General features: G+C 52.8%; 2 protein-coding genes and 1 long non-coding RNA gene across 4 annotated transcripts in view; 1 reads left to right on the top strand and 2 right to left on the bottom strand.

Annotated features, from left to right (window-relative positions):
• Positions 1-43: 43 nt before the first annotated feature.
• TCF25 (TCF25 ribosome quality control complex subunit) lies at positions 44-21,895 on the bottom strand. Its single transcript, XM_028094808.2, has 18 exons — positions 21,590-21,895; positions 15,364-15,528; positions 14,264-14,338; positions 13,469-13,587; positions 12,635-12,700; positions 10,093-10,175; positions 9,377-9,507; positions 8,881-8,980; positions 7,627-7,720; positions 6,324-6,416; positions 6,116-6,221; positions 4,834-4,993; positions 3,396-3,483; positions 2,572-2,730; positions 2,328-2,418; positions 1,866-1,945; positions 667-739; positions 44-346 (listed from the first exon to the last, which is right to left on the bottom strand). The coding sequence occupies exons 1-18, from the start codon at positions 21,779-21,781 to the stop codon at positions 188-190; spliced, it is 2,034 nt and encodes a 677-aa protein (XP_027950609.2). The 5' UTR covers positions 21,782-21,895; the 3' UTR covers positions 44-187.
• On the top strand, positions 21,568-27,970 carry LOC114201882 (uncharacterized). The gene is made up of 2 exons (XR_015769165.1): positions 21,568-22,269; positions 27,674-27,970. It is a non-coding gene; the product is annotated as an uncharacterized LOC114201882 (long non-coding RNA).
• Positions 24,806-27,970, bottom strand: part of SPIRE2 (spire type actin nucleation factor 2) — a 35,000-nt gene continuing 31,835 nt past the window's right edge. For both annotated transcript variants that reach the window (XM_028094819.1, XM_088027554.1), the window contains exons 13-15: positions 27,470-27,497; positions 26,136-26,251; positions 24,806-25,822 (exon numbers count right to left, since the gene is read on the bottom strand). In XM_028094819.1, the coding sequence (XP_027950620.1) occupies positions 25,600-25,822; positions 26,136-26,251; positions 27,470-27,497 (367 nt within the window). In that variant the 3' untranslated portion in view covers positions 24,806-25,599. The remainder of the gene's footprint in view (positions 25,823-26,135; positions 26,252-27,469; positions 27,498-27,970) is intronic.

Here is a 27,970-nt window from a genome sequence, read left to right as displayed (position 1 = left end):
AGACTCCAGCCCCGGGAAAGAAGAGCTCGCGCTGCACAGAGCGTAACCCATTCACATTTATAGGAGACACAAAGGAGGCAGGCGGACGACACATCAGCATTTCTACTCCAGGGAACTGGCCAATTCCGACCAGAACAGCGACCAGGAACATAACTGTACGGCGTCAGGGCACGGCATGGACGCGGGCTCAGTCCCACTCCCCGGCCCCCTCGGGGTTGTCCTCACGAGCTGCCTCCACGTCGTGGAAGTGGAAGTTGGCCATCATGTCTCGCACGGCCAGCATCAGCCTGTTCAAGCCTTGGTTGCGGTTCAGACCCCCAGCCCCTCCATCCTCCATCCTCTCCCCCTGCAGCAATGAGACTCGTCTGAGCAGGGTTGTCCTGGGCCCCGAGGCCCAGCGCTCCCAACCCAGCTTGCCCAGGACCCTGCTGGGAAGAGGAAGCTCCTCGGCGCAAACACGTGTGACGAACAAGGCCAGGCCCCAGCGGGAGGTCAAGGAGCCACGCTGAGTTGAGGGGCCAAGCTGGCAGCTACGGTCTCAGGTGGGCATGTCCCGGCCTCCTGAGCAGGCTGGCTACTGGCGCCAGCAAAGCCTCTAGACATGCACAACCCCCCGGCCCGGCCTGAACCCACATGGCAGAGAGAGGCCAAGACATGCTCACATACCTCCATGGTGTAATTGGGCAACAAAGACCGGAAGAAGAGGGCAATTGTATTTCCATGGCTGACGGGACTCAGCCTGAAAGAGGAAAGAAGGTCAGATAGTGCCGCTGTGTACCCTGCCCTGGGGTTGGGGGGAGACAGCCCACACGGTAGCTGGGGCACATGCTCAGGCCTCACAGGGAAGGGCGTCCAGAGGGGGCGGGCCCTTGGGGACCTGGCTGGTTGAGCTGAGCAGAGTATGGAGGGTCACCTGCCACGGCTCGGGTGGCTTGCTTTTGAGAAACACCGCGCAGGGGATACAAAGTGGTCATGTGAAGAGAAGGTTCTAGGGTGTGCTGGGGAGTACCCTCCTGGTAAGACATGGAGCTGGAGCCCAGCTCCCCTGGACATTTAAGGACTGATGGCCTCGGGTCGGCACAGCCCTTCAACCACTCCTCAGGGCTACACTGTCCAGCAAGACAGTTTTTCTGAACCTACCAACATTACAAATGCCTAAGTGTTACCTTAATCAATCTGAGAATTTAAGTGGGCACTATTTCCCTAGAAGCATGCAGTCCAACTTTTAGAAAAAGTCCTTTATCCTACATAATGTGCTCTACCTCTACTGAGGTCTGGAAAGAACACGCTTTCTGAAATGGGAAAGTCTGTGACTCCAGATCTACAAGGTTGTGCCGACAGCCTCGTGGTAAGGCAGTCACTCAGCTTGAAAGGCTAGAAGGAAAGAAAAAAGCAGCTTTCCCGCAATCCAAGGCTAAACGCAGTCCACAAATCCACTGCAGACTTGGGCTAGCTGTGCCCTCACTGAAGCTCTCCCGGGTTTGGCCACAGGCCTTTCTCTGTTCGGAGTCCTATGTATCAGCAGTTTCTTACTGTGGTTTTGATTTTACATTTATTTCTAGATTCCATAATTAACACGTCCCCCACCGCACTGCACGCTCCACAAGGGCAGAAGTGGTGCGTTACTCCTGCTTCCCACTGTTACCTCCAACACCTGTTCTAGAACCCAACCAAAAAACGTTTCTACATCAGACAAGTAAGTAAAAGTAAGTGAAAGAACACGGCCGGCGAAATCTGACCCGTGACCCCAATCACACCATCCTCCGAGGGCCTGTGTCTGGAGGAGGCAGGGAGCCCCAGGGAGCTGTAAGCACTGACCTCAGAGCCACCCAAGCAAAGGAGCAAAGCAGGAGGCGGAGAGGTACCTCTCTGGTCTGACGTAGGAGTAGATGGTGTCCAAGGGAGGCAGAGGGTCGAAGCCCATCACAGACTGCGTGGTCACGTCCTTCAGAAAGGGAAACAGAACCGCCGTGAGCCCTGGCTGTGCCCCCAGCTGACTTCCAGCTGATTCTAGCCTGGGCTGGCCTCTGCGCGAGGAGTCTGTCAGTCTGACAGAATCTGTCCTTGGCTGTGAGGTTGCATCTACTGGACTAAGAAACTGGGTGAAGGGTGGGGACGCTCACTCTGCCCTGCTCAGATGGCAGGGGTGCACGTGCAGCAGAGAAGGAACGGCTCGATCACCTGTGCCAGGGTCTCTCACTTCAGTGCTCCAGGAACCCCGAGCCGCGCAGACAGCGATGAGCACAGCCCCACCCCTCAAAACCCCAGCTGTGAGGGGAAGGGCCCAGCAAGTGACAAAGCTCCCATTTTCAGCCCCTCTCCCTTACCGGAGGGAGGGCGGCAACAGCTTCCTTGACCTCGGACAGGACCACGTGGCGGTGGATGTTTCTGGGTGCACGCTGGTAGAGCACCTTCCGCCTAGGCCCAGGGAGAAAAGGGAAAGCACAGGGAATGAGTCTGCCCTGGCCCTGTGGCCACATTTGTGACAGCCACCCTGAGCAGATGGGCTTCACCCTTGTGAGGACCCATGAGGCCAAGCACTGCCCTGTCCCCCCTGGCCTCCGGGCCCACCTGCTCTCACACGCTTCCACTGCGGGGTCCCCAGAGTCCACTGCCTGCAGAACCTCGCGGACGTTCTCCTCTAGCCAGCTCATGGTGGCGGGCTCCTTCCAGAGGAAGTGCGACCTTCCGAGGTAGAGGCTCACCAGCTGGCTCAGGGCAGGGGGCTGGCTGTGGGAGAGGGGGGCTTGTGAGCAGAGCCCGCCAGGGCACAGACTCCACACACCCACTCACACTTGTCGGGGGTGGGGTGCAGGGGCCTGTCCAGCAGCCTGGGGGTGGAGGAGGTTGCCCAGAGGGGCTGCCGACTGGAGATGGGCCGTAGTAAGTACAAGTTCTTTAAAAGAAACGTAAAACAGAGGGAAGGTGTACGTCTGCGCACACAGAGACACTGGAGAGCCGTGCTGGTTCACTAACGGGGCTCCCATGCTGCATGTTCACCTTTATTTTTCACGAGACATTTGGGAAAGACAGTCCGTGCGTGTACAGATGTGTGCTACGAAACCCACCCAGCAGGTGCAGGTGCCAGCACAGTGGGCCCCACGCCCTGCCCACTTCTCATCAGGAAGGCCTGAGCTCTGAGCTGCAAGCTGCGCTCACACCAGCCAGCTCTGGGTCTGAGCGGTGAGGCGATGCCCCACGAGGACCTGGGACCCAGCCCTCCTCAGCGGGACAACAGTCTGGCTGCCAAGGTCTCCTGCAGAGAGTGCCTGGCAGGACCCTCCCAGTGACAGCCAGCCTCATGAGCCTTGGGTCTGAGTGCAAATGGTTCCCGGGCTCTGCTCTGAGGGGCATACCCGTGACCCACATGTGGGCGGGCCCTGTCCTGTCTTCACCTGATCTCGGCATCTGGTCCGAAGAAGCGGTGAGTGGCGACAGCGGCGTCGGGCCGCACGCTGCAGTACTCGAGCAGAGGCAGGAGAACTGCGGGAGGAAGAGGGGCCCCCAAGGGCAGGGTGACACCAGAGTGAGGCCAGTCTGCCCACACCAGCCCCCAGCGGGGCTCTGCCACTTTAGACGGGGTCATCAGCCTTGCTGCCTCCCAGTGGCCCCGTGTGCATCTGAGGGGTCGCACCCATGACCCGCCAGGCCAACACACAAAGCGTCCTAACCACTGAGCTCACACACATTCCCCCTGCAGGCTGGTGGGGGAGCCAGTTCGTGGGGTTCAGGCCTTGGGCGCCCCGTACCTTGGGCGGAGACAGGCTCTGCCCACTTGTTAGAGCGCTCTCCCTCTGAGTACCTGAGGCCTCGCCACAGCCATGTCACCCAGAGAACCGTGTCTTTGAGTGCCCTTCCAGGGATGGGTGAAAGCAGGGCAGCTCAGTGTGCAACAGGACCCCCCGGGGCTGCACGGAAACACCACCAGCAGTCGGCACACGGCCGCCAACACCCGACTCCACACACACAGCCAGCGCCCACCAGAGGCCTCTCCTCCTAACCTCACGCACCTCAACGGGGAAGAGTCAGTCCTCCGAAGACTTGGCCAGGCAGCCCTGCGTGTCAGGCCCAGACGTACAAGGCCGGTGGGAACCCTCAGTGACACAGGCCTCGGTCCTGCCCTGGCCACCTCCTCAGACCTTCACCATCCTTGTCTACACCCCCTGCTCTGTTTTCTCCCCAGCACCTAGCACCACCTGATACGTCATCCTTTTCAGCTCATTCCACTGTCTGTCTCCCTGCCCTGGGATGTGAGCCCTAGAAGTGGGGATCCTGGCTGCCTCCTCTGCCTGGCCTGGGACGCAGCAGGCTCACAGAGGTGAAGGGGTCACTGAGAGGGGGCTGTGGGGACAGTGTGCATGAGCTTCATGGCCTGTCCCTGGCACACAGCCCTCTGTGAAACTGCACGTGGCAGGAGGGCCCAACTCCACCAGGACCCTGATGGGGCAGCAGGCTCTCTATGATCTCCTCTCACCACCAAGATCAGCCCACAGGACTGTCTCCGCGTGGACACCAGCCCACTACTCCAGGGAACACAGGGATGGTGGAAGGACCTCTGTGCAATGCCAGGACAACCCTGTCTCTAAGTTCTTCAACTCAATGAGAAATGGGATTTGCGGACTGGGTCCCTCCTGCACGGTTCTGCTAACGTCCAGCAGCTCATGTCCCTCTCTCTAGAAGACACCCGTCTTCAGAAACTAAGCTTTTCTCAGTCAATATCAAAACACTTATCCTAAAACCCCAAGACGGTTGGACACCAAAGTCAGTTGTGACTTATTTTCAGCTTCTGAATTGCGTGTACGTGCATGCAGGGGTTTGCGAGGGTGCACCCACCTCCAGGGAACATGGTGAGTGCCTGTCGGATCAGGATAGAGGCCTGCTCCCTTGCAGAGCTGAGCTCCTGCTCGGGGAGGTCTGCTTGCTGACTCAGCAGGAAATACGCCAACGGCACAGAGAAGGCGAAATTTGGGAGCTGAGACAGGTTCCGATGAGCCTGCAAGAGCCAGAAAAACAAAGTCTGAAAGTTCGACGTGGCAAAGACAAAAGATGCACAATTCACAGACGCTCCGAAGTCTGAGCCCCAGGATGAGCACAAGCGTTGTGTTGGTATCTCTTTGCTTGGCATAAAGATAACTTCATGGCACGTCCAGGGGCTTTCTCTTGGCAGGAGACAAGTAACAAGGCCCCGGGGCGGGGGCGGGGGGGGGGAGGGAGGTGGAGAATCGACAGAGACAGAAAAGCAGGAAGACCTGGGGGAGGTGGAGTCAGGTGGGGTCATAGACAGGCGCCCACCCTCAGGCTGCGGCCAGCTTGGAAGCAGGCAGTCCGTGCTCTGTCACAGTGGGAAACTCAGAAAGCCCGGGTGGCAACAAGGAGCGTCCCTCCCCTGCTGGGACCTGATCACATTGGCGAACACGGCCAAGCACTTTCCTGGCCTTTCTCTATGCGTACGTGACAGATAACACACGATGGGCCAGGTTTTCTCCACTGAAGCAGGGCTGTGGTCTCCATGGTTCGGTAAACGTTCCTCTGCAGCCCTGTTGTGGGGGGAGGGCTGCTCCCTGCAGCTGCATTTTGGGGGCTCCAGGAACCGTGTAAACTAGGTCCCCAGTGGTGGGACTCCTTGGCCAACAAGCCAAAGGACAGAATTCCAAATGACTTACGTATGTAGTCATTTTTCGATTATACCCACCAGCCCCACCCCTCCGGAAGTGGTCAGGTTCACACATCCCCAAGAAGGCACCATCCAATAGGAACACACGTTTTCCAGCAGCCGAATTAAAAACAATACAGGTGAAATGAATGTTACTACTGTTATATTTAACCCAAATACCTAAAACAGCATCACTTCTACAAAGGATCACTATGAAAGTCACCAGCAAGAGCATGCAGTTTTTTTGTGCCCAGTCTCTGCCTCGATGTCAGGCTGCAGGCAGACCCCGCCTGCATGTGTCCATGCAAGCCCGCTCGAGGGAAACAGGTGTCATCCCATTCGGCCCACCCCCAACCCCTGCAGCTGTGCGCACATGAGCACAGGAAGCAGGGGAGACAAAAAGGGAGCAGGGCACAGACTCTGGGCTGAGCAAGGCGAAGAGAAGCGCACATGCACACCCACCTCCCACTCCTGAAAGAGACGGATCAGGTACTCGTAGTTACGCGCCCGCAAGGCCAGGTGGTCGATGAGCAGCAGCATGCACAGCGGGTCCTCGTCGGGCTCCAGGCTTCCGGAGGCGGCACAGGGAGAGAGCGCAGTGTGGGCCGGTGTGGATGTCTGTGGGCTCGCGGCCACGGAGGCCATACGGGCGGCAGCTGTGGGCGCTTACCTCAGGATGAGCTTGCAGAACTCCAGCGCTGTGCGCGGGCAGCCACGCTTCTCCAGGAAGCTCATCTGCTTGTAGAGGGCCAGGTAGAAGCTCCTAGATCCAAGACAGTTCCCGGTGAATCAGAGTGGCAGCAACCCCAGAGGCGCATTGCCTGGAGGCCTCGTCCAGCACCGAGTCCACCCTCTGCACGCTGGCACTTCCCATGTGGCCTAAGCACCGTGACTGTTGGTGAGTGTTCCTGTGTCTGCAGAGAAGGTGATGCTCTGCTTGTCGTCTGCAGTTACGTGGCTAGCCGGGTAAAGAAACAAGCTTCGCCGTTAGTTGAAACCGTCTTTTTAGTTTACTGTTTATCGTCTCAGAGGACAGAGTCAACCTCTCCTACCGTCTCTACCATTTGAATTCACCCTCCAGTCTCAGGAGCTGCTAGCGGCACTGCTGCTGGATGCGTCAGGTTGGGAGACTTGAACCATCCTGGTGGACTAGTGTTTTTATCAATGACCATCACCCTGCTAGTGCGTGCAGAGGTTAGTGTCTTATAACCTGTCTCCAAGAACGAAGAACTTAATTGGAGAGACAAACTGAACACACGTGAAACCAGACAATCTGTGCGGGGCGGGGGGCGGAAACCTGTGTGTCCCGGGACCTAGGCTGACTGCCAAGGCATGGAAACACCCAGGGCTGGAGATGACCAAGGACGCTGGAGGCCATGACAGGGTGAAGAGGGCACCAGGACAGAGGACACCCCCCCGCCCCCGCCCCAGGGCCCTCAAGGCCAGGCCGAGGGCAGGAATCCAGTGGGTGAGGCTGTTCAGGCCTCCGTCAGTGAGGGCTGGTGCCAGGGTGAGGCTCTGGGGCAGGAGACGCATTTGCGAGAATAGAGTGTCACACAGTCATGACCACTCAACGCAGGGAACAGGATCAGGCTTGAGTTCAAGCCATCCTCAATGATTTAGGAAACGGCACATAGGGCTGCCCATAAAGCATTCCAGAGCATTCTAAACTCATGGGGTGCAGATCCCTTTGTCCAAATATACGAGGAAACACAACTACAGACCCTGTGATAATGAAGTGGCCTATCTGACTCACTTCTAACAAGGACAAATGGAACCCCAGGCAGCAATCCATCTGTCCTGGAGCCCTCCTGCATTCAAGTGGTAAACACACTGAGATCCCCTGGTGTGAGCTACCAGGTGGGACACCTCGGGGACAGGCCCCTGCCCCGTTCCAGTGGCACCTACACGGGTACTCACATCCCATCACAGCTCTGATGCACCTCGACACACCTGTCATCCAAGAAACCCACCTGTTCTCAGGTCTGCGGTAATCCAGCCGGCAGGTCCCGCTAGTGAGGCTGAACAGGGGGTGGAAGGCACACTCCATGCTGTACAGCGCTCTCTCTGAGGACCACACAAACACCAGGGGAGAGTGTCACGGCCAGCACGGTGTGGCAACTGCAACCCCATCCCCCATGGCTTACAAAGAAAGCTCTCAAAGGAAGAAGGTAGCAGAGCGAGGATTCTGGAAAGTGCCATGGCACAGATGTGACCTTGGGATCACCGATGCCACTCTCTGCATCTACTTTACCCAGAAGCATGACTTTCTAGACAGACAGATACAAACACACGTCCTCACAAAACCCACATGCACATGTCCACAGCAGCTTAGTCACATGATCCAAGGAGTGGAAACAACCAAGTGTCTGCCAAGTGCTGGCAGACACACAAAACATGGTCCATCCACACTACGGAGCATCATTTGACTGGAGAGGAATGAACCCTGGAAACATTGCGGTAAATGAAAGAAGCCAGGTCGGGGCGCCTGGGTGGCTCCGTCGGTTAAGCATCTGCCTTCAGCTCAGGTCATGAGCCCAGGGTCCTGGGATCGAGCCCCGAGTTGGGCTCCCTGCTCAGTGGGGGTCTGCTTCTCCCTCTCCCTCTGCGCTACTCACGCTCTCTTTCTCTCATAAAAAAGATCCTTAAAAAAAAGCAGCCAAGTAGACATGTATCAGAGCACTTCACTCATAGGAAATGTCTGGAACAGGCAAATGCACAGAAACAGGAAGGAGACTTGGGTGGGCCAGGGGCTGGGGTGGGGAGGTGTCAGGTGATGGGCAGGGATTCTTTGATAAGTTACATAAATGATCTAGATTTGGTGATGGCAAGGGTGTACAACTCTGGCATGAACTAAACACCAATGAACTGTTCACTCTCAGTGGCAGAGTATATGGTGTGTGAATCCTATCTCAGTAAAGCCATGGTTTATAATAGATTCTGGCAGGGGTGCCTAAGCGTCAGACTCTTAGTTTCGGCTCAGGTCATGGTCTCAGGGTCATGGGATCGAGCCCCGTGTCAGGCTCCATGTTCAGTGTGGAGTCTGCTTGAGAGTCTCTCTCCCTCTACCTCTCTCTCGCCCTTCCTCTCTTTTAAAAAAAAAAAAAAAAAAAAAAAGCCCTGGCAAACCCCGAGTCCTGGCTGTCACCTTCTAAAACAGCACCTACGCTCTTCCAGCAGAGGTGCTCCAAGGCACAGCAGGGCAGTGTACCCTGGGAGGCTCTTACCCACGAGGTCTCGGGCCATCTCCTGATCCTCCTGAAAGCGACAAGCATCGCTGAGCTGCAGGAGCGAGTCAACGTGGTATGGGCTGGTCTGGAGCAGAACCTATGAGCAAAGACGGAACGATGATAGGGCTAGAGGTTGTGCCTCCTGGACAGCAGGGAGCAAGGCACCAGCCCCAGGCAGCACTTTCAGGCACTGAAACCTTGGGAAAACGTCACAAAGGGTGACATCCACAAAACCCTCACCTCAAACCAGGCTCATCACCGCTGCTAAGCTGAGTCACGGATCAGGCCTCTGGTGGGAGTAGGGACTCTGCCCCAGGACCTCCACCTTCACCCTCTGCCACTCCCCCCAAGCAAGGGGCCCTGGGAAGATGAGGCGAGCCCCTAGAAGCACCTTGCCAGGGCCCTCAGCCCCCGTGATCCAGGCCCAGGGCAGCCTGGGTTACTGAGGAGAGGATGCAGGCTGGGCGAGGACCCTCCAGGGGGACACACGCACCACGATGTTGTTGGGCTCCATGGACTCCACGGCAGCCAGGAATTTGTGCTGTGTCTGCTGATACTCCTCACTGTGCTCGAATGCAAAGGAGGAGAGGCCCTTCTTGGACTCCAGCAGCCGCATGGACAGACCTGCAGAGAGTGCAGCGTCAGGCTCCTTGCGCTGTTCCTGGCGAGGAGTCTCTGTGCACACTCCACGGAGTCCCCATCAGAGGGTCTACTTTCCCAGGATGTCTGGGGCCGACTGCCCGTGGCGTGGTCCACACCAGCAACCTGTCTATGCTTTTCCCATGAAGAGGTTTCTTCCCCCACTGGTGTGGCCGGATCACCAATGTCCCAGGACAACAGGGACACGGGACAGGGGCAGGGTGGGGCCGTCATGTGCTCCTCTCACGGTGACGGTGGGCGCCCCAGTCGGACCCCATGACCCAAGGGTTCTCAGACACGGGGCATGTGCTCCACACTCCAAGCCTTTCTGCACTGGTGCTGTTCTTCTTTAAGTTATACAGACTTATTAGTTGGCAACAAAATACAAACTATCCCACTTGGAAAATGAACTAGATTGCTTCCTACGATACAGGATCCACAGGAAAAAAGAAAAAGGTAGAAAAAATCTTCATGAAAACCCATTTGAGAAAACATGCAGCTGCTGTGTGCAGGGAGAGGGGGTCCTTGGTCCCCTGGCACCAGGCCAGGGCACACCCCACAGCCCCTCACCTGGTTTGGTGTACCGTGGCCAGGTGCTCTTCGGGGTCGTCAGCCATGTACACTTGGGGTACACACGCTGCCTCTGCCTCGGCCTGGGGAGAACAGACAGGGTTACAAATTCTCCTTCACTGCCTGACCCCCACAGGCACCATGGAAGCAGAACCGTGGGGAAGGGAAGGGCGGGGGTGAGCGTGCACAGGCACGACCAGGACACGACACAGTGTCAGCAAAAGAACAGGACCACCGCCAGACGAAACTGAAAACGGTCATCTAAATGACCAAACCACCAGAGAAAGAAAGAAAAACAAGAAATTTACAGTCCAGCAAAATGGTAGAAAAGAACGGTAAATAGGAAACAAAAATTGAAAACCAAAAATAAAGACCCGGAGGAGAGTAAGCCTGTAGGTACCCCGTGGAAGGAAGCGAGCCGCGTTCCCGTCCATCGGGCTGGACAATGCAATGCCGGCCAGGCACAGGGGACAAAGGGTGGCCTCTGTGCCTCTGTCCTGAGGTGGGTCCTCTCCTCCCCTCTCAAGATTTTGAAAAGGGAAAAATGATAACCATGAACAGAACTGGTGTAGCAGGACACTGACGTCAACAGACTTCTGGTGGGAAGGAGCAAGACAGAGAGCACAAGAGGGCAGCGGGGGAGGGAGGTCCAGCTCCCAACACACTGCACGTGGACTGCCCTCTCTCCTCAGCCACGCACTCCACCTGTTATCCGGGGGTCTCTGCTGCAAGTGCCAGACCGCCCCCTTGAAGCCGTGGCCACAGAGAGGGGTTACTGCACCACCGCTGATGCTTTCTTTCTTAAGCTGAGTAATGGGCATGTGGACATTCTGCTCTATACTTTCTTGATAATCTGAACCACTTCATTAGAAAAAAAATTTGAGTAAGAATCTGGCCTGTATTAGGAACAGGATAAAATAGACTAGGCAGAAGTGTGAAGAAACGGCAAAGATGAACCAAGCAGAGGCAAACCAGTGGGGCTACGGTGGGGAGACACAACATTCAGCCTAGGAGAGTCCATGTGACAAAGAAGAACACCTTGAAGTGAAAATGTTTTTCATCAATATTCCAAAAGAAGACCAAGTCAGAAACCCTTGTGTCCTGAATAACTTAACAATCAAGATAAAACCAAAAACCATTAGCAAATAACAAGAAAAAGTGCTCCATGTACACATTAGACAGAATCTAAAACTCCGAACTCTACCATAGGTCAGAGAACGAAGAAACACTCAGACAGCAGGTGACCGAAGGTACTTGGAGCTAATGCAACATGGGAATAGCCACCGCTGGGTAATTTCACTATAAATGGCCACAGACATGCAGGGAGACTGCAGCCAACACAGAAGCCAACACCTGTCCCCTGGGGCAAGTGCATTCCCCTCGTACACCAGGGTGTGGAAAATGGTGCCTAGAACCCAGCCATGCAGAACCAGGTGGTGTGGCACGCCCACAGAGTTCTGTGGTCCTGGGGGACAAGATGTGTGTGCACAGGGGGCCCAGATGGGTGCACGGAGGTCTCCTGAATTGTTACCTTGGAGGGGGGTGCCAAAGGAGACAATTCTAATTCCAAATTGCTTCATTTTATTTATTTATTTATTTGAGAGAGAGAGTGAGAGACAAAGAGCTCGAGAGGGAAGAGGGTCAGAGGGAGAAGCAGACTCCCTGCTGAGCAGGGAGCCCGATGTGGGACTCGATCCCGGGACTCCAGGATCATGACCTGAGCCGAAGGCAGTCGCTTAACCAACTGAGGCACCCAGGTGCCCTGCTTCATTTTTTTTAAAAAAGATTTTATTTAAGAAAAGCAGAGAGAGAACATGAGAGCATGTGCCTGCAGGGGGGGAGGGGCAGAGGGAGAGGGAGGGACAAGCAGACTCCCTGCTGAGTGCAGAGCCCAAGAACATGACCCAAGCTGAAAGTAAGAATCAGCTGTCCAAGCGACTGAGCCACCCAGGTGCCCCTTGCCTCAATTTTTTTATAACAAGCATTTAATTCTACATTTAGAAAAAAATATATACGTGAAAAGACAAAGCTTCTGCTGACGTGGACACTCCTGGTCAGAAGTGGACTCGGTGCTGGGCACCCAGAAAGCTGAACACCACACCTCCTACACAAAGTCCTGCAAGCAGACCCTCATGCACAGAGCATTTCTCTCTGCGTCTACCACAGCTCGTCAACCACTAAGAACTGTTACATTAACAAAGATCAAACTTATCTCAGAATCTAAACCCCATGTTGGTTTTGCTACTGACTGAGAAACAAAAATTAACCTGGCCAAGATTTCAGAGCTAGAAGCTCAAAATTTTAGGACCTCCAGAATCTTTGTAAAATTGTGACTCACATGCTAGCTAAGGCAGTGGGAGGGATGGAGCCCAATGGTTACCGAAAAGGTCAAACATCAACTTCTCACCCTTCAGGTTCCTCAGAACCAGAAATCCTAAGGCTTTCCGTTTGCAAGGTGCTTTACCTACCCCTCCCCCAAGGGTTTAGAGGCCTTGAGAATACTCCCTCCCTTTTCTGAGAACACAGCCAGTGTTGAGCTTACCTTTGTTCCCCCAGGACAGCTCGAGCACCAAAATACCTTTTCAGTTCTGTGTCTGGATTCAAGTGTCTAGAGAATTGAAAATTTTACAGAGAAAAATGAAATTGAGTTCCTCTACAACGATTCTGGGAATTCTTTTTTTTTCTTTTAAGATTTTATTTATTTGACAGAGAGAGCACAGGCAGAGGGAGAGGGAGAGGCAGGCTCCCCACTGAGCAGGGAGCCTGATGCAGGACTTGATCCCAGGACCCTGAGATCATGACCTGAGCTGAAGGCAGATGCTTAACCAACTGAGCCGCCCAGGTGTGTCCCCGATTCTGGGAATTCTGAAAGGTCACGTAAAACCCAGCAGGAAGAACAGCTATCCTGACATGAAAGACAACTGGCAGGCCTGCATTCTTCAAAACCATGCTGACCGGAAACAGAGGCAGCCAGTACTGGGGCCGAGTCCGAGCAGCCTCAGACCTACAGACTATAGATCAAAGTGGGCTCACTGACTCAGGAATAAAGACGGCTTTCTGAACACAGGCAAGAGTCTCTTTAGTAGGGATAGGGTTTCATTAGACATCCACTAGGACAAGAGAGGAATAATTAATCACAGAATGACATCTTACTTCAATACCATTCAAGAAAAAATATTCCCAGATTTATAAAGTTAAGGGATGGGTCCTTGGAAACCGAAGTTTTCCCCTTTCCTTCTTTCTCATTGCTCCTATTGCCTAAATGTTTGGCAATAAACCTACATTGCTTTTAAATATAGAAAGTTTTCTTTTTTTTTAAATGTTACTTTTCCTTTTCATGGAGTCTGTGTCTCAGCAGGAGGGAGAGGAGCTGTACCTGTGTTCCACATACAGGACGTGCTTCTTGGAGCTCAGGGGAGGCGGCCCGGGGCGGTTAAAACCACTGCTGTCCTCAATCCTCTCCAAGATCCGATCGATATCTTCCAGCCCATTTTCCTAAAGACAACAGAACACTGATTTTATTTTAAACATCGTAAGAATTGATAAACAAAATGACTTTTATAAGAAACCAGCATTATATTGTTTACTTTCTAAAAGACAGTATAATCCAAATACTGTGTACAGCACATATATTTAGAAAAAAGGAGAGATGCTTCATTAGAGGAAGCTCAGAATTGGCAGGAGCACAGAACCAGAAGAACCCTTGAAATAACTCAGTCACGAACCTGACTGCTCGTCCTACAGGTGTGCCCACCCCTTCAGGTAGGACTTGACACAAAAGAAAGCTACGACCTCTTCAGGAGACACGGAATCAGACGGCGAAGAACGAATGAAACAGATGTTCTCACAACAGACTGCTCCTGGAGGGTTACACCTCACCATCCAATCAGTCCATCAGCACTAGAAAAAGGTCAGGGCACGGGGGCAACAGACTAGAAGGAACTCTGCCGGCCAGAGAACGTCACTTCAGATGGTGGCCAGGAAATGAAAAGCACAGAATGAGGTCTAACCCTCAAGGAACAAAGTGAACTAACATAAGCAAAATTTGGTTAGTGACTTTCACTGACCTCTGAATTATATTCAATCAAATATTCAATTATATACAATCAAAATATCAAATAAAAATGAATTGCTTCTAACACCACCTTGAGAAACAGCCAGATGCACATACCAAAATTTCTCCTGTAGAGTTTTTCTTATTTTTCTGTTTCTTTTTCTTCTTTCGGAGTTTGCCACTTATATTAGACTAAAAAAAGAAGCACATTTTAGTCAATGGAAAGAAACAATAAAATCTTAAAATCTGAGAATTAAAGCAGCAAGCTGCAGAGGGATATGGGAACACAGGCTCGGGATCCCCTCCCTCCCACCCCGAATGTCCTGTGAACTCACCTACTTCTCCAACACATACCTCCCACTGACCTGCAACTCTGGGCCTACGTTCAACTTTCTCCCCTATTCCTTCTTGAGAGGACTCAGGGTTTCCCAGGACCTCAAGAGGCTCACAGGGTCTGAACCATGCATCCACCTGCCCTCTGTTTTTGTCTTTCACTTTGCCAACCACCCTTCCCCGCCACACTTAGCTACCCTGGAGACCTGGGCCCCTGCACTGCAACCCCCCCCTCCCCGACACCTGCGCGTGCGCGCGCGCGCACACACACACACACACACACACGCCCTTGGTGCCTCTGCTGGAATACCTCTGGTGCCTCCAACTGGCCACCTCCTTCCCTGCAGTGTAGAGCCCCTGCCAACCCAAGCTCGGGCAAGTGTCCCACTCTACGCCATGAGACAGGTCTCATGGACAAGATGCACTTGTCCATCCATTTCTGTCCCCCTTTCAACTAGAGGTCCCCGGAAGGCAGAGTTGTCCCCAGAACCTAGCAAGACCACAGTAAGCACCTGCTGTGTAAACAAGCAAAAGATCTCCTTAGAGACCCTCCCCTGTGCCATGCACAACAGCCACACCCCAACGCTAACTTGATCTACGCATTTCCTCAAGGTATGGCCACCCAGGGCCCTGTCCACCTGACCAGAGCTCCAGACACACAGTCACAGAGAACATACATGTTGCAGAGTAGAAACAGACTCTCCTGAAGTGTGAAGGCAAGTCTGGTGCCAGGGAAACTCGTCTAGGGGACCCTGTATGTCCCCACCTTGATGCCCACCAACTACTCTTGAGAATTTCATACAAATCTTATCAGGGGCCCCAAGGAAATGGTGGGGCAGCTGCAACTGCAGAAAATGACAACAGAGTGTGGCTGGTCCCCATACCTGCTCTGGGGGCGCTGCCTTGTCAGCCACTTCTCCAGCTTTCTTGCTGTCTGCACCTCCACTCTGGGACCTCCTTTTGTTCCCTGACACCACGGCGTCTGTGAGCAGACCATCAGGTCTCTCCCCATTCAGCAGAGGTCCCTCCTCAAGGTCTTCAATGTTTATCTGGAAAAACAGATGGGAGAACAAGGGTGTTCCAGGCAACCCGGTCACAGAGTAAATGGTGATACTGAGCTGTGTCAAGAGTGGAGAGCAGGGCAGAGCTGGGGCAGGGAGACATATTCAGGGTCACTCCAAGGTTGCAGTGGAAAGAAACACCTACATCCATGTGCCTGGCAGAGCCGTAGTGCTCACCTTCTCAACAAGCTCTGGCTCAGGGTCATTTTCGTCAACGGACCCCCGAGAATGCTGGAGCCCGGGGTGGCTCCAGGTGTCTCTGTCTTCAGAGCTGACATAATGAAGAATCCCCAAACATTACAACCTATCTCCCTTACTGAACACCACCCTAGGGCAAAGATTTGTAAATACATTTGTTCAGCCAATGCATTAATGTTCTTTCCTCCTACTGGGAGTTCTAGCTCAACCCATCTACAGTAGCTGACAGGACAAGGAGCTAGGGGAAGAAAAGGTACCTAAGGACTGACTTACCTAGAAACTCTTCCCTGATAATAAAAATAGCTCACCCAACAGAACCTTACATAGCAGTGAAAAGGAATGAACTGTGCACGTGCATGCAAGCACACTCACACTCTGGAGGCAAGACGGGGGCAGGGTGGGTACAAGTCACTGGAGAAATTCTGGCCCTTCAGCCAGTCAATGAATAAACAAACAAAAGAGGTCAACACGGACTAATAACGACCACGTTTCATCAACCAGATGGGATGGACCCCATCTAGTGCACTGAGGTCCAAAAATAAGTAAAACAGTCTTCAATTTAGAACATGTGACAATTTATGACATTAAACAAAATAAAAATAAGATCTACTTTAACCCCCACAACCCCGAGATAACTTTTATTTTTTTTAAACTGAGATCAAGGGGTGCCTGGGTGGTTCAGTTGGTTAAGCGTCTGCCTTCGGCTCAAGTCACAATCCCAGGGTCCTGGGATCAAGTCCCACGTCGGGATCCCTGCTCAGCGGGGAAGTCTTCTCCCTCTCCTCTCTCCCTGCTTGTGATCTCTCTCTCTCTCTCTCTGACAAATAAATAAATCAATCTTAAAAAAAAAAAAAAAACACAAAACTGTACCTGGTGAGTTTTCATTGATTCTTTCTGGACCTACTGTCTCAGTTGGGAAAGTATCAAAGAAAAGAAAGCAGGAACAAGTTTTTGTATCCTTTGGTTTTGCTTGCTTTCTTTACCAATGGAGATTTCCATGTGGCAAGGACAGAATCTAGGAATATATTATGCTTACCTGTCTATAAATCCATACCTGACTTGAAAATGCTAGAACTCTACCAAAATAGTGTCTGTCCCAACATCACCCAATACTATGGCGATTCCTATTGTGGACACCGTCTGTTGAGGGGCAGCTTTGTAAAGCCAGGGGCCCGGGTGTGGTCTGGTTGGTTTAGATTTGGGAGCAAAGAAAGAAAACTGCAATGAGGCCTCCTGGGACATTTTCTAAAACAATGGGGGTCCATGGGGGAATTGGCACCCATACTTTCTTCAGCATTCAACAAAATGGTACCTCCAATGCTTCTAGTGAAGCTGGGTGCCAATTTACTTTTTTTTTCCTTAAAATTTATTAATTTGAGGGGCGCCTGGGTGGCTCAGATGGTTAGGCGTCTGCCTTCGGCTCAGGTCATGATCCCAGGGTCCTGGGATCGAGCCCTGCTTCTCCCTCTCCCTCTACTGCTCCCTCTGCTTGTGCTCTCTCGCTCTCTATCAAATAAATAAATAAAATCTTAAAAAAAAAAAAGATTTATTTATTTGAAGGGTGCCTGGGTGGCCCAGTGGTTAAGCATCTGCCTTCAACTCAGGTTGTGGTTATTTCTTTGTAACATTTTCTTTTCTCCAGCTTACTTTAAGAATACAGTATATAATACATACAATGTAGCTGCTATGTTATTAATAAAGCTTCCAGCAAATAATAAGCTTTTAGCAGTTAAGTCTTGGGGAAATCAAAAGTTAAAGGCAGATTTTCAACTGCATGGGGTTTAGGGCCCCTAGCCCCAGTGTTGTTCAAAGGCTGAATGTAATTCTTTGTGAAATATTGATCTTCCTCACTTAGAGGGAAAATTTCTCAATGCTATCAAGTCTGATCATTTTTAAAAGTCTATTTGTGTGGTTTTTAGCAGACTGTCGAAGTAGTCCTTGACTCCCAAAATACGGAGTTCTATTCTCTATTATCCTCAACCGCTACACGGTATGTCATGCTGCAAAACTTGAACTATACATCTGAAACGGGTGAATTTATCAAATATATGTTACACTTCAATAAAGCTGGTTTTTAAAAACTACTCTGAAGTAGAAAAATGATTTCTAATCTAAAGCCAAAAAAAAAAAAAAACCTCACCCAAGAGCCAGTCATGAGGACAAATTCATACACTAACAAAGGACAGTGTCTCTCTGCTCTGCTTTCCTCTCCTCAAAGAACACTGCTGGCCCCTGGAAATGCTTCTAAGTAAACCTCTTAGGATCACGTTTCTACTTAAGTTCTACTGCAGCCTTCACTTGGTTTCCAGTGTCATTTAAAATCTGCATTGGCAGCGTGTTGACGATATGCCTAGCTTGGGCTAAAGGCTGTACATGTAAATTCATATATCACACATGACAACCCCATGAAGTAAAGTAAGATCATCCCTAAGGAACAGGAAAACTGAAATTTGTGTTAGATATCTTGCCTACATTCTCACAGCTTTGAAGAGGTGGAGCCAGGATTCAAACCTAGGTCCTTCTGACTCCAAAGCCTGTACGCATACATTCTGGCTGGAGACAATACCTGCTGGTCCTCTTAGAGGAAATGCTGACTCATGCAGTAACTTTTCCGCATACCTGGGTGCCAGACACAGGGTGGTGAGGACACGTTAGGGAACAGCACAGTCTCTGTTCCCACAAAGCTTATACCTCAGCAGGGAAACAAAGCAACACCAAATTTAAAAAAACCGACAGGTAATTTGTATGCTATATTCTGTGTTAATAGCCAAGGAAAAATAAGAAAGAAGAGACATGAGAGTGTGGAGGTAACTGAACTTTCTTTTTTTTTTTTAAGATTTTGAGAGAGAGAGAGTGCACATGCAGAGGGAGAAGGAGAAGCAGGCTTCCCCGCAGAGCAGGGAACCCAATGCAGAATTCCATCCCAGCACCCTGGGATCGTGACCTGAGCTGAAGGCAGACGTGTAACGACTGAGCCACCCAGGAGCCCCTGGGATTTATTTATTTTAGAGAGAGTGAGTGCAGGGGAGGGGCAGAGGGAGAGAGAAAATCCTCAAGCTGACTCCCTGCAGAGCGCAGAGTCCCAGGATGCAGGGCTTGATCTCACAACCCTGAGATCGGGACCTGAGCCGAAATCACAAGCTGGATGCTTAATCAACCCAGCCACCCAGGCGCCCTGGGGTAAGTGCACTTTTAAAAGCAGGTAGGAAGGGTAAGCAAGACTGAGAAAGTGACATCTGAGCAAAACCTGAGGAAGGAGTCATTATGACACCTGAATACGAGGCATTAAAAGCAGAGGAGACGGTGAAGGGGACAGACCACTATGGCTGGAGCACGGCAAACAAGATGATAGAGAAACGAGGTAGGAGAGCTCATGGGGCGAACTGGGCCAGCCTGGAGCCATTGGGGGGCTGTGAAGAAAGGAGGGCTGAGGTCAGACACGAGCCTAACAGGGTCACCGTGGCTTGTGATCAGACAGACTGCAAAGGAACAAGAGCGGAAGAGGGACTGGGTAGAAGGAAGGTGATGATCCAGGCCATAGGCAATGGTCACCCCCCCAGGTGCTGCACCTGGAGTTGCCATAGGACTTCCCAATGGTCTGAGTGTATGGTGAGAGAGAGAAAGAAGATCAGAACGCCTTCACACTGCTGGCGTGGACAAGAGAAAAAATGGAGATGCCCTCCAGAGAGGGAAGGCTGGAGGAGGCAGAAAGGGCAGTTAACACACTGGGTTTGAGATGTCTGTGAAAGGTGTAAGAGGAGACAGATGTTGAGCTGGATCCATGAATCCCAAGACTGGGAAGGACATCAGAGCTGGTGACAGCAACATCAGAAAGAAGGGGGTGGGGCGCCTGGGTGGCTCAGTCGTTTAAGTGCCTGCCTTCGGCTCAGGTCATGGTCCCAGGGTCCTGGATCGAGCCCCGCGTCGGGCTCCCTGCTCGGCGGGAAGCCTGCTTCTCCCTCTCCCACTCCCCCTGCTTGTGCTCTCTCTCTGGCTGTGTCTCTCTCTTTCAAATACATAAATACAAATCTTAAAAAAAAAGAAAAAATGAAAGAAAGTGGAAGGGGGACACACAAGAGTTCCGAGCAGGTACAGCCCGAGTCCCCCTGACGTGATCTCACAGGGAAGTCCACGTTAGTATTTCTCCTCTCCCTTCACACATAAGCACCTGCCACTTTTTCCATCTCTCTCCATTTATCCTCTTTTTCAGCAGAAACATTAACTTGCTTCAGATAAAAATACCATGACGTGGTTGAGAGTACAAGTTTTAAGTCAGAAAACCTAGATTTACTCTGCACGTGTCACTTACTACCTCATTTGCACAAGGGGGACAATATGATCTCCTTTCAGACTACGAGAATCCCAAGATACAGCAGCAGTGCCTGGAATGTGTAAATGTCCTCCAAAGAAAAGCTACTGGTGTTAAAGACTAAATCTGGGGGATATGGGAAAGAGAAAGCACAAGCTGCTCAAATGTCCATGGAGATGGTCGACTACAGCACAGACTGGTTTCAGCCTGTGAACAAGTGAGATGGGAAAGACTTGAGTGTTTTGAAAGAAGTCAGAAAAATGGCAAATTTAAGAACACATGATGTGACAGAAACAGTGGGGAGACAAACTGCTGTGAGTCCAACTGTGGGAGCTGGGAGATGAGCACAGGAAGGTTAATACTACTCTTGTTTTTGTACACGTTTGAAACTGTTTATAATAAAAATGTCAAAAAGAAAGAAACGGTAAGAAACAAGGCAGAGGCGAGGGAGTTACTTCTGGTCTCAGAATCAGAACAGGTGGAAGGAGACTATAGAGAATCTCAAGAAACGACCCGGTCAGGGACGCCTGGGTGGCTCAGTTGGTTAAGCGTCTGCCTTCGGCTCAGGTCATGATCCCAGCGTCCTGGGATGGAGTCCCACCCACATCAGGCTCCCTGCTCGGTGGGGAGCCTGCTTCTCCTTCTGCCTCCTCTGCCTGCCACTCCCCCTGCTTGTGCTCTCTCTCTCTCTCTGACATAAATAAGTAAAATCTTTAAAAAAAAAAGAGAAAGGACTTGGTCCCACCTCCATCACAGACTACAGCTGAGGCTCGCTGGCCTTCAGAGGGAAGGTCAATTGCCCAACTCCCAGAAGGGAAGCCCACATTCTCCACCATCTAATGATGGGCTCCTAACCTGCCAAGTTTACATAAAGCTGGGAGCCATCACAAGACCAAGAAAGCGCTTACAAAGGGTCACTGGTTTCCCCATCATCTTCAGACCTACTGCTGTGTGTTCAACCACTCGGGCACACCGTGGAGGGGATCCAAGGTGAGCACAACAGACAGTCACCTGCCCGCACAGAGAGGTCAGAGAAGCAAGAATAAGGCGCACAAGCAAAAGTACTGAGGCCAGCTAAAGAAACCCCGGTGGGCGTTTACTCCCTCAATTCGCATCCATCGTGTTATTTCCGCGCCAGACACGTGCTGCGGGGGACCCAGCGATGAGGAGCAAAACACCAAGACCTGCGCTGTGAGGAGTAGACAAGACTGTCTGCAATGGCCCTGCGAAAGCCTGGCGTAGGCAATGCTCAACCCTGAAATAAAGCCAAGAGCCCCCAGAGCCTGAGACGTGAAGCCCCGCCCACTGGGCGGCGGACCCGCCTCTCGACGTCACGACCACGCCCAGACCGCAATTGCCCTGCCTCCTCGCCGCAGCCCAAACCCGACGTAGCCACGCCCACCACATAGCCCGCCTCACCCCCCCTTAGCACCGCCCCCGCTGCAGCCCAGACCACGTGTTGCCCCGCCCCGTGACGTCACGGACCCGCCCCTCCCACTGCCCCCTCCCACCGCCCCCACCCCAGGCAGCCCCGTTCCTCACCAGCTCGAACCGGTTGTTGACGCAGACGCCCTCCTTCCCTGCGCCTCGGGGACGCCGGCCACCTGGACCCCGCTTTGGACCTTCTTCTTCCGCATCATCGTCATCGTGGAGGACAAACTGCAGGGCGCCGGGCCCGAGGGGCTCCTGGCCGCGCTGTTCCCCCCTCAGCCTCCGGAGGGCCCGGCGCGACATAGGACCCAACGGCCGCTGACGTCTGGAGACGGGGAGAAGGAAGAGCAGAAAAGAGAACGGCCGGCACGCCTGCGCACTTGGGGCGCGCTGGCGCGAGGCTGGCGTGTCGCGTCTGCGCGCTGAGGTTCTCCGGAACTTCCTCTCCGTCAACAGGGGCATTAAAGAAGGTGCGGGCGCGTCCAGGCCAGTTCTCGCGCGAGTTGGGCGCCTCCGTGCGGCGGTCTCTCTCGCGGTACCAGCGCTGGTGTCTCAGGGTCTTCCGGAGGCGTGTCCGCGACCGCTGTCGGGCTGGGGCGGGGCCTACACGGGCTCCGAGCCGTCTACACCGGAACCTAGACCCTGCTCCCCGAGTGTGGGCTCGCCGGGCGGGAGGAACCTGCAGGTGGGGCTAGGTGAGGAGGACGTGCGCGCGGGTGGGCGCACTGCCTCGTGGCATTCCTCCTGTGGCGGTGCACAGGTGACAGACAGCTGGGCGACCTGGAGGGCAGGTGAGTGCTCTCGGTCTGCCTCCGCGGTTGCAGGCGGGACATCTCCCTCATTAAAAGTAACATCCAAATCGAGGAGCTTCCCAAAGCTGCAGATTTCTGGACGTCTTCCTCCCCGGGATAGACTGAAACTGAATCTTAGGGGCTGTCCTGGGCGTTTGCCTTTTGTTGTCGTTAATGCGTCCCAGGCGATTCTCCTGTTCGTCTAGGTACGGGAATCCCTTACTGTGTTTTAACCTCCTGGGGAGATTTTTGCAATAAAGATCAAGGACCCATCCCTAGCAATTCCGAGGTGGGGTCGGGCATTGATATTAAGAGCTCTTCAGGGGACTGAAATGTGCAGGCAAGATTGAGAACCTCTGCACTGCAGAGCTCTAAATGCAGGAGCAAGAGGAAATGGTGTGAGTGTGTTAGAAAAGAGGAGACGGCAGCCTTGAGTGTGGCGATGGCACTCTACCAAATTCTTACATCCTGGGAATAGGTATCCCCACCGTTTACAAGTAAACTGGGATTCAGAGAGTAACTGGCCCAGGTGGAACCTGGATTTGCATGCAGGTCTGTGGTTCCGAGGTTCAAATGAGGAAGGCCACTGGCAAGGACCAAGAAAGGGAGACAGGGACCGGGTGGGTCATGGCCTCTGGGATCCCTCTCCCTTGACCCTTGAGCTCCACCCCATCCTGCTTTCCTCCCTAAGTCTGAATGTTCCTCTCTCAGATTGGGAATTGAGTCTCCAGAGACACACAGAGGGAGAGGGTGTGTGCACACAGGTGTGCGTGGCTGGTCAGCCTGTACTGGTCCTCAGGATCTTGCAGGACTTCACATTGGCTGTCTCTAGTCGCCGACATGCACCACCTGCTCCAGCCACTCCCCTGGAGTCCCCTAGAATTTACCCTCTTTACTCTCCGTAATCCTGTTATTAAAGGGCTACGCTCAGCCCTGGGGGAACCTCCAGGACAACACTCCCTTGTCCATGCTACTGTCCATGGCCAGGCTAAATAGATTGTGTCACCCCTGAAGCAGTGTGACCGATTTATGCAGGTGTCTTGCCTCCCCTGTGGATGAAAACTTGGGGAGTCTCAGCCTGGAAATGCTCCCTCCTTTGTGCTTCCACAAGAGAGCAGCCATGTGCCACTGAGAGATGTAACATCAGGCCCAACCTGAGTGGAAATCATGAAATATCTCCCTGTACCACCGAAGGCATGGCCCTCAGTAAGGAGTTTGGTTGTAAACAGCTCTAGAGAAAGCTCCGTTGGTCACAATCTAAATTAGGTGAGGTAGAGATAGGGCTTGGTTCAATGGGGTGACTGCACGGCTTTGAGTACCTGGGGCCAGCAGGAGGCGAGTTCCGCAAGAATGTGGAAACACCCTTCCCACTTCACCTTCAAGATTTATGTGGGCCCCTTGCAGGTCAGCCTAGCTGTCCCAACATGGGTTTTTATTTTTATATCCAAGTATTCCTGTGTGGAGTAGAACCCTGGTTTCCCACTATTGGGAACGTGGGCCTCAACCTATTCCCTGGCCCACTTCCTCACCTGTGTAATTAAAACAATGACAACAGCGCTCACTTCCCAGGAGCAGCTGCCCACGGAGGTTGCTGCACAAATATTAGCTTTCCCATTGCTGGCTGTGTGACTAGGAGCAAATCTTTACCCTCTCTGTATCTGCTTCTCATTTTTTTCTTTTTCTTTTTTTTTAAGAGAGGGAGAGTGGGGCAGAAGGCTCCATGTCCAAGGGGGGAGACCAACAAGGGGCTCGGTCTCATGACCCTGCGATCATGACCTGAGCCGACATCAAGGGTTGGACACTTAAGCGACTGAGCTTAAGGAACCCCTTTGCTTTCTCATTTTTAAATGGGAATAATAATACTCCCTGCCCATGAAGTGCCCATAAGTGTTGGAAGCTGATGTTTTTATTGGCTGTTGTAATTTAGTGTAATTGAATGTCATGGACGCCAACTGATGAAGTACCCTCTCCTGCAGGCCCCTGTGTTACAAGTCCTGACCCTTGGGGCCTCCTCTGGGCCCCCGTCCATGTGACAGACAATTAGAGCCTGGCATCCAATAGGCCTGGGTTGAGGTCCCAGGTGAGCTGTCTTTGGCCAAATTCCTTCCCCTCTTGAGCCTCAGTTTCCTTACCGGTAAGGTGGGTTGACACCCACCTCCCAGATGCATGTGGCAGGCGGAGCACGTAGGTGCTTCTCTAGCCATTCTCCTGAAGAGCAGGTGGAGCTGCCCCCCCCACCCTGCAAGCCCTAAGGGAATCATCTGCCCAGAGAACGGGAGTAGGGATCTGGGGATGAGGCCGGCAGTTTATAGGCATCAGGCTGAGCCACATGCAGCCCTGCCGGCCATGGGACCAAGATGGCCAGATCATGAAGTTGGGCATCATGGACAGGAGTGGGCCTGAGCACCTTCATCCCATGATGGGCATCCTGAATGTGCACCAGAGGGCAGGTAGCCCCTAAAAGCCCAGCTTCTGCCCTCAGAGAATGTGCCCACCACTGTGGCTCAATAGTCCTCAGCCCACACCCCAGACAAAAGACTGTGAGACCACCTTTATTAGGCCAAGAGCAGCTGTGTGTACAAATTTACAGAGTTCCTCCCTGCACCAGGATCACCCAGCATCACCAGGGCCCTGGAACCAGCACCATCTCTGGACCTCTGAGTCTGTGAGGATGGCTGGGGCATGGAAGCTGGGCAGGGGGCAAGGAGGGAGCTTGGCCTTGAACCTTGCAATTGGAAGGGCATGATGCCGCTAGGAAAGTATCTGTCCACTCCTGGTCTTCCTGGCTGCCTCCGCAGACCAGGTTCTGCTCAGAGTGCTCCTGTCTACCTGGGGACCAAAGCATCCTGTCCCAGCCTGGACATCTACCCAGGGAGGGGAAGCTGCTGTGTTCTGATTCTTGGGGATGGAGAAGAGAACCAACACGGGTGGGGGTCTTCCCAAAGCCCTATCATCTGGAATCCACTGTTGTATCTCCAACCTGCCCTTCTTCCTGAGTGAGAAAACCTACTCCAGTGCAATCCCCTACCCCCAGCCAAGGACTCCCAAAAGCAAACAGCCTCCCCCGGGGAGGGTCCTGGAGTAAGCCTGACCCCAAATAAACTCTGGGGCCAGAAAACATGTATATAAATATATAGACTGTGTGTATATATTATATAAACGTATCTATATATGTATATATGTACATGCACACTCAGAAGGGCAGGCCAGCAGCTGTGGCCCAGGATGGGGAGTTTCTTAGCCAGGGGGCAGGACTAGCCTGGCTCCTCTCCAGAGACCTGGCCACCTTGAAAAGCCTCTGGCTAGGTGGCCCAGGAAGGCTGAGAGCCATCACTTGAAGTTGAGAGTCCAGGTGTTAGGGATGTAGAGGGACTGGGTTTGGCGGGTACGGCGAGGCGTGGTGTTGAGGGCATCCACACTCTTGCGGCTAGAGCGTACCACATCTGCCACGAAGCTGGTGCAGTCGCTGCACACATCCTTGAGGACACAGCCGTGGGTGTAGATGTGTGGGAATGCCTGCTCCACACTCTGCCACTGGGGCCCCTGCAGGGATCTGGAGCAGGACAGAGCTGTCAGGGAAGTCTCTCCCCGGTTCCTCCGTATCCACAGCCCACCCGCCATCTCCTCCCCCCAGCAAAAGCTTTTTCCTCAAGAGGTAGCTGGAGTCTTGGGGTCTGCCCACCAGTTCCATTTCCAGTTCCCACCACTCAGCCCCCAGACCCTCTGAGAAGTCTTACTAGACAGCTGCCTTGGATTTCCTTGTCCTGGGAGTGTCCTAGCAAACCCCACCCCCACCCCCCCAGCTCCTTTATTACTGTCGGTGCCTGACCACCACAATGATACCAGCAAAGGGCAAAGGAACACACTGGAAGGGATCTCTTCTCTGGGTCGGTGTAGTTCTGGTAGTTGACACCCTCCGAGGACTCTCAAAGCCCAGCGTGTAGACGGGAATGTGCGCAAACTTCTTAGAAGGCATCTTCATCTACAACACACAGACGAAGATGTGGACCAGGCACCCCCCCCAGAGACAGGCGCGTGCACACACACACCCCCACGGACAGCTGCCTGCTCTCGTCCTGCGTGACACTCTGGGAGTGTCTAAAGGTCATCATTTGCCCTATGTGTGCTCTCTGGACCCCCACTCCACGCCTGCCATCTGAAGGCATGGGCCCCCTTGCTTGGTACCCACACCCAACCACAACTTGCACTCCTCTAGACAGACACTTGTACTGTATACCGTCTGGCACACACCCTGCATGCAGTAAATTCTTAATGTTGACTAGGTGGAGGTTTCTCAGCAGTGAAATGGCAGAATACGAAGGGTTTGAAAATCATGGTGGTAAAACCCCTTTCCCACAGGCCCTTGTTTCTAGGCTGGGGTGTACCAGGATGACACAGTTCTAAATGGGACTCTACCCTCTGTCTGTGCATCTGCAGGTACAAAGACCCCCCCCCCCCCAAGACTGCTATAAAGAACCTGTCCAGAAACATTCAAGGAAGTTGCAGTGTCAGAAGGTAGGACCTTCCGAGGGGAAGTGTAGGGTTTTTCTTGGCACCAGCCTGCTAACATGGAATGTCAAAAAACACTTTTTGGGGGCACCTGGGTGGCACAGGTGTTAAGCTTCCTGCGTTCAGCTCAGGTCATGATCCTGGAGTCCCTGGATCAAGTCCCGCATCGGGCTCCCTGCTCAGTGGGGAGTCTGCTTCTCCCTCTGACCCTACCCCATCTTGTGCTCTCTCTCACTGTCTCTCTCTCTCAAATAAAATCTTAAAAATTTTTTTTAAAGACCACCTACAAGTCTTTAAAAACTACACAGTCTTGGGGCACCTGGGTGGCTCAGTTGGTTAAGGGTCCGACTCTTGATTTTGTTTTAGGTCATCGTCTCAGGGTCATAAGATCAAGCCCCACGCCTTTCTCCATGCTCAGCGGGGAGTCTGCTTAAGATTCTCTCTCCCTCTGCCCCTCCTCCCCCTCAAAGAAAATAATAATAATAAAAACTACTACACAGTCTTGGAAAGTGTAGGGATGGGTTTTGTGTGGAGGAAGGAGATGGACAAGCTGGTCCGTGTGTGACCAGCTCGTAGGAGACAGCAGGCCTCTGTGCACCCCCCACCCAGATCTGCCCCTCTTGACAAGCCACGTCAGCCACAGGACTCCTCACACACCTGGGGCCTTGCTCAGACCCCAGACACACCTCACCTTTATGCTGCAGGATGTGCAGACAGCCCTGGAAGGGAAAGAGGGGGGTCAGCTGTGAAGAGGCCACAGAGAAACTGTTCCCGCCAGTCAGCTGCCCTGCCCCCTGTCCGACCCCCAGTTATTCAGTATTTCGCTTATTTTATCCCCAAATCTTGCTCTTCTTTTTAATTAACTGTACATCCAAAATATTTCTGCCCTTCACAGCTTTTTCTGGATGGTTTGGTCTGGGGATTCTTCGTGTGCCTGACACTCCCACAAGCCCTTCCAAGCCGGAGGGGCCACAGTTGAGCAGCTCAGTTTTAAGCGTGATGAACATCCTTTTATTCTCCATTCCTGATTTCAAAAATGAACGCCTTCTTGGAAAAACCCCAACAGAGAGAGGACTGTAATGGAGACCCAGGAGCCCTTAGAGGCAATGCTGCTGACACGTTTCCCTTCTCCAGATCCAAGTGCGATTGACAAAGACACACATTTAAACGTAAAATAAAAATAAATGGGGTA

The sequence above is a fragment of the Eumetopias jubatus genome, unplaced genomic scaffold, assembly GCF_037043125.1.
Source record: "Eumetopias jubatus isolate StellerSeaLion01/CBP00866 unplaced genomic scaffold, mEumJub1_p1.0 scaffold_10, whole genome shotgun sequence".
In the NCBI taxonomy this organism is placed as follows: domain Eukaryota; kingdom Metazoa; phylum Chordata; class Mammalia; order Carnivora; family Otariidae; genus Eumetopias; species Eumetopias jubatus.
Note: the sequence above shows the minus strand (reverse complement) of the source record. Positions and strands in the feature narration are given on the sequence as shown.

Coding starts and splice junctions, on each gene's coding strand:
- TCF25 (XM_028094808.2), bottom strand. CDS start 21,781: ATGTCGCGCCGGGCCCTCCGGAGGCTGAGGGGGGAACAGCGCGGCCAG. Junction 9,508..10,092: donor GCCACGGTACACCAAACCAG/GTGAGGGGCTGT, acceptor CACTCTCTGCAG/GTCTGTCCATGCGGCTGCTG. Junction 2,731..3,395: donor GGACCAGATGCCGAGATCAG/GTGAAGACAGGA, acceptor CCTCTCCCACAG/CCAGCCCCCTGCCCTGAGCC.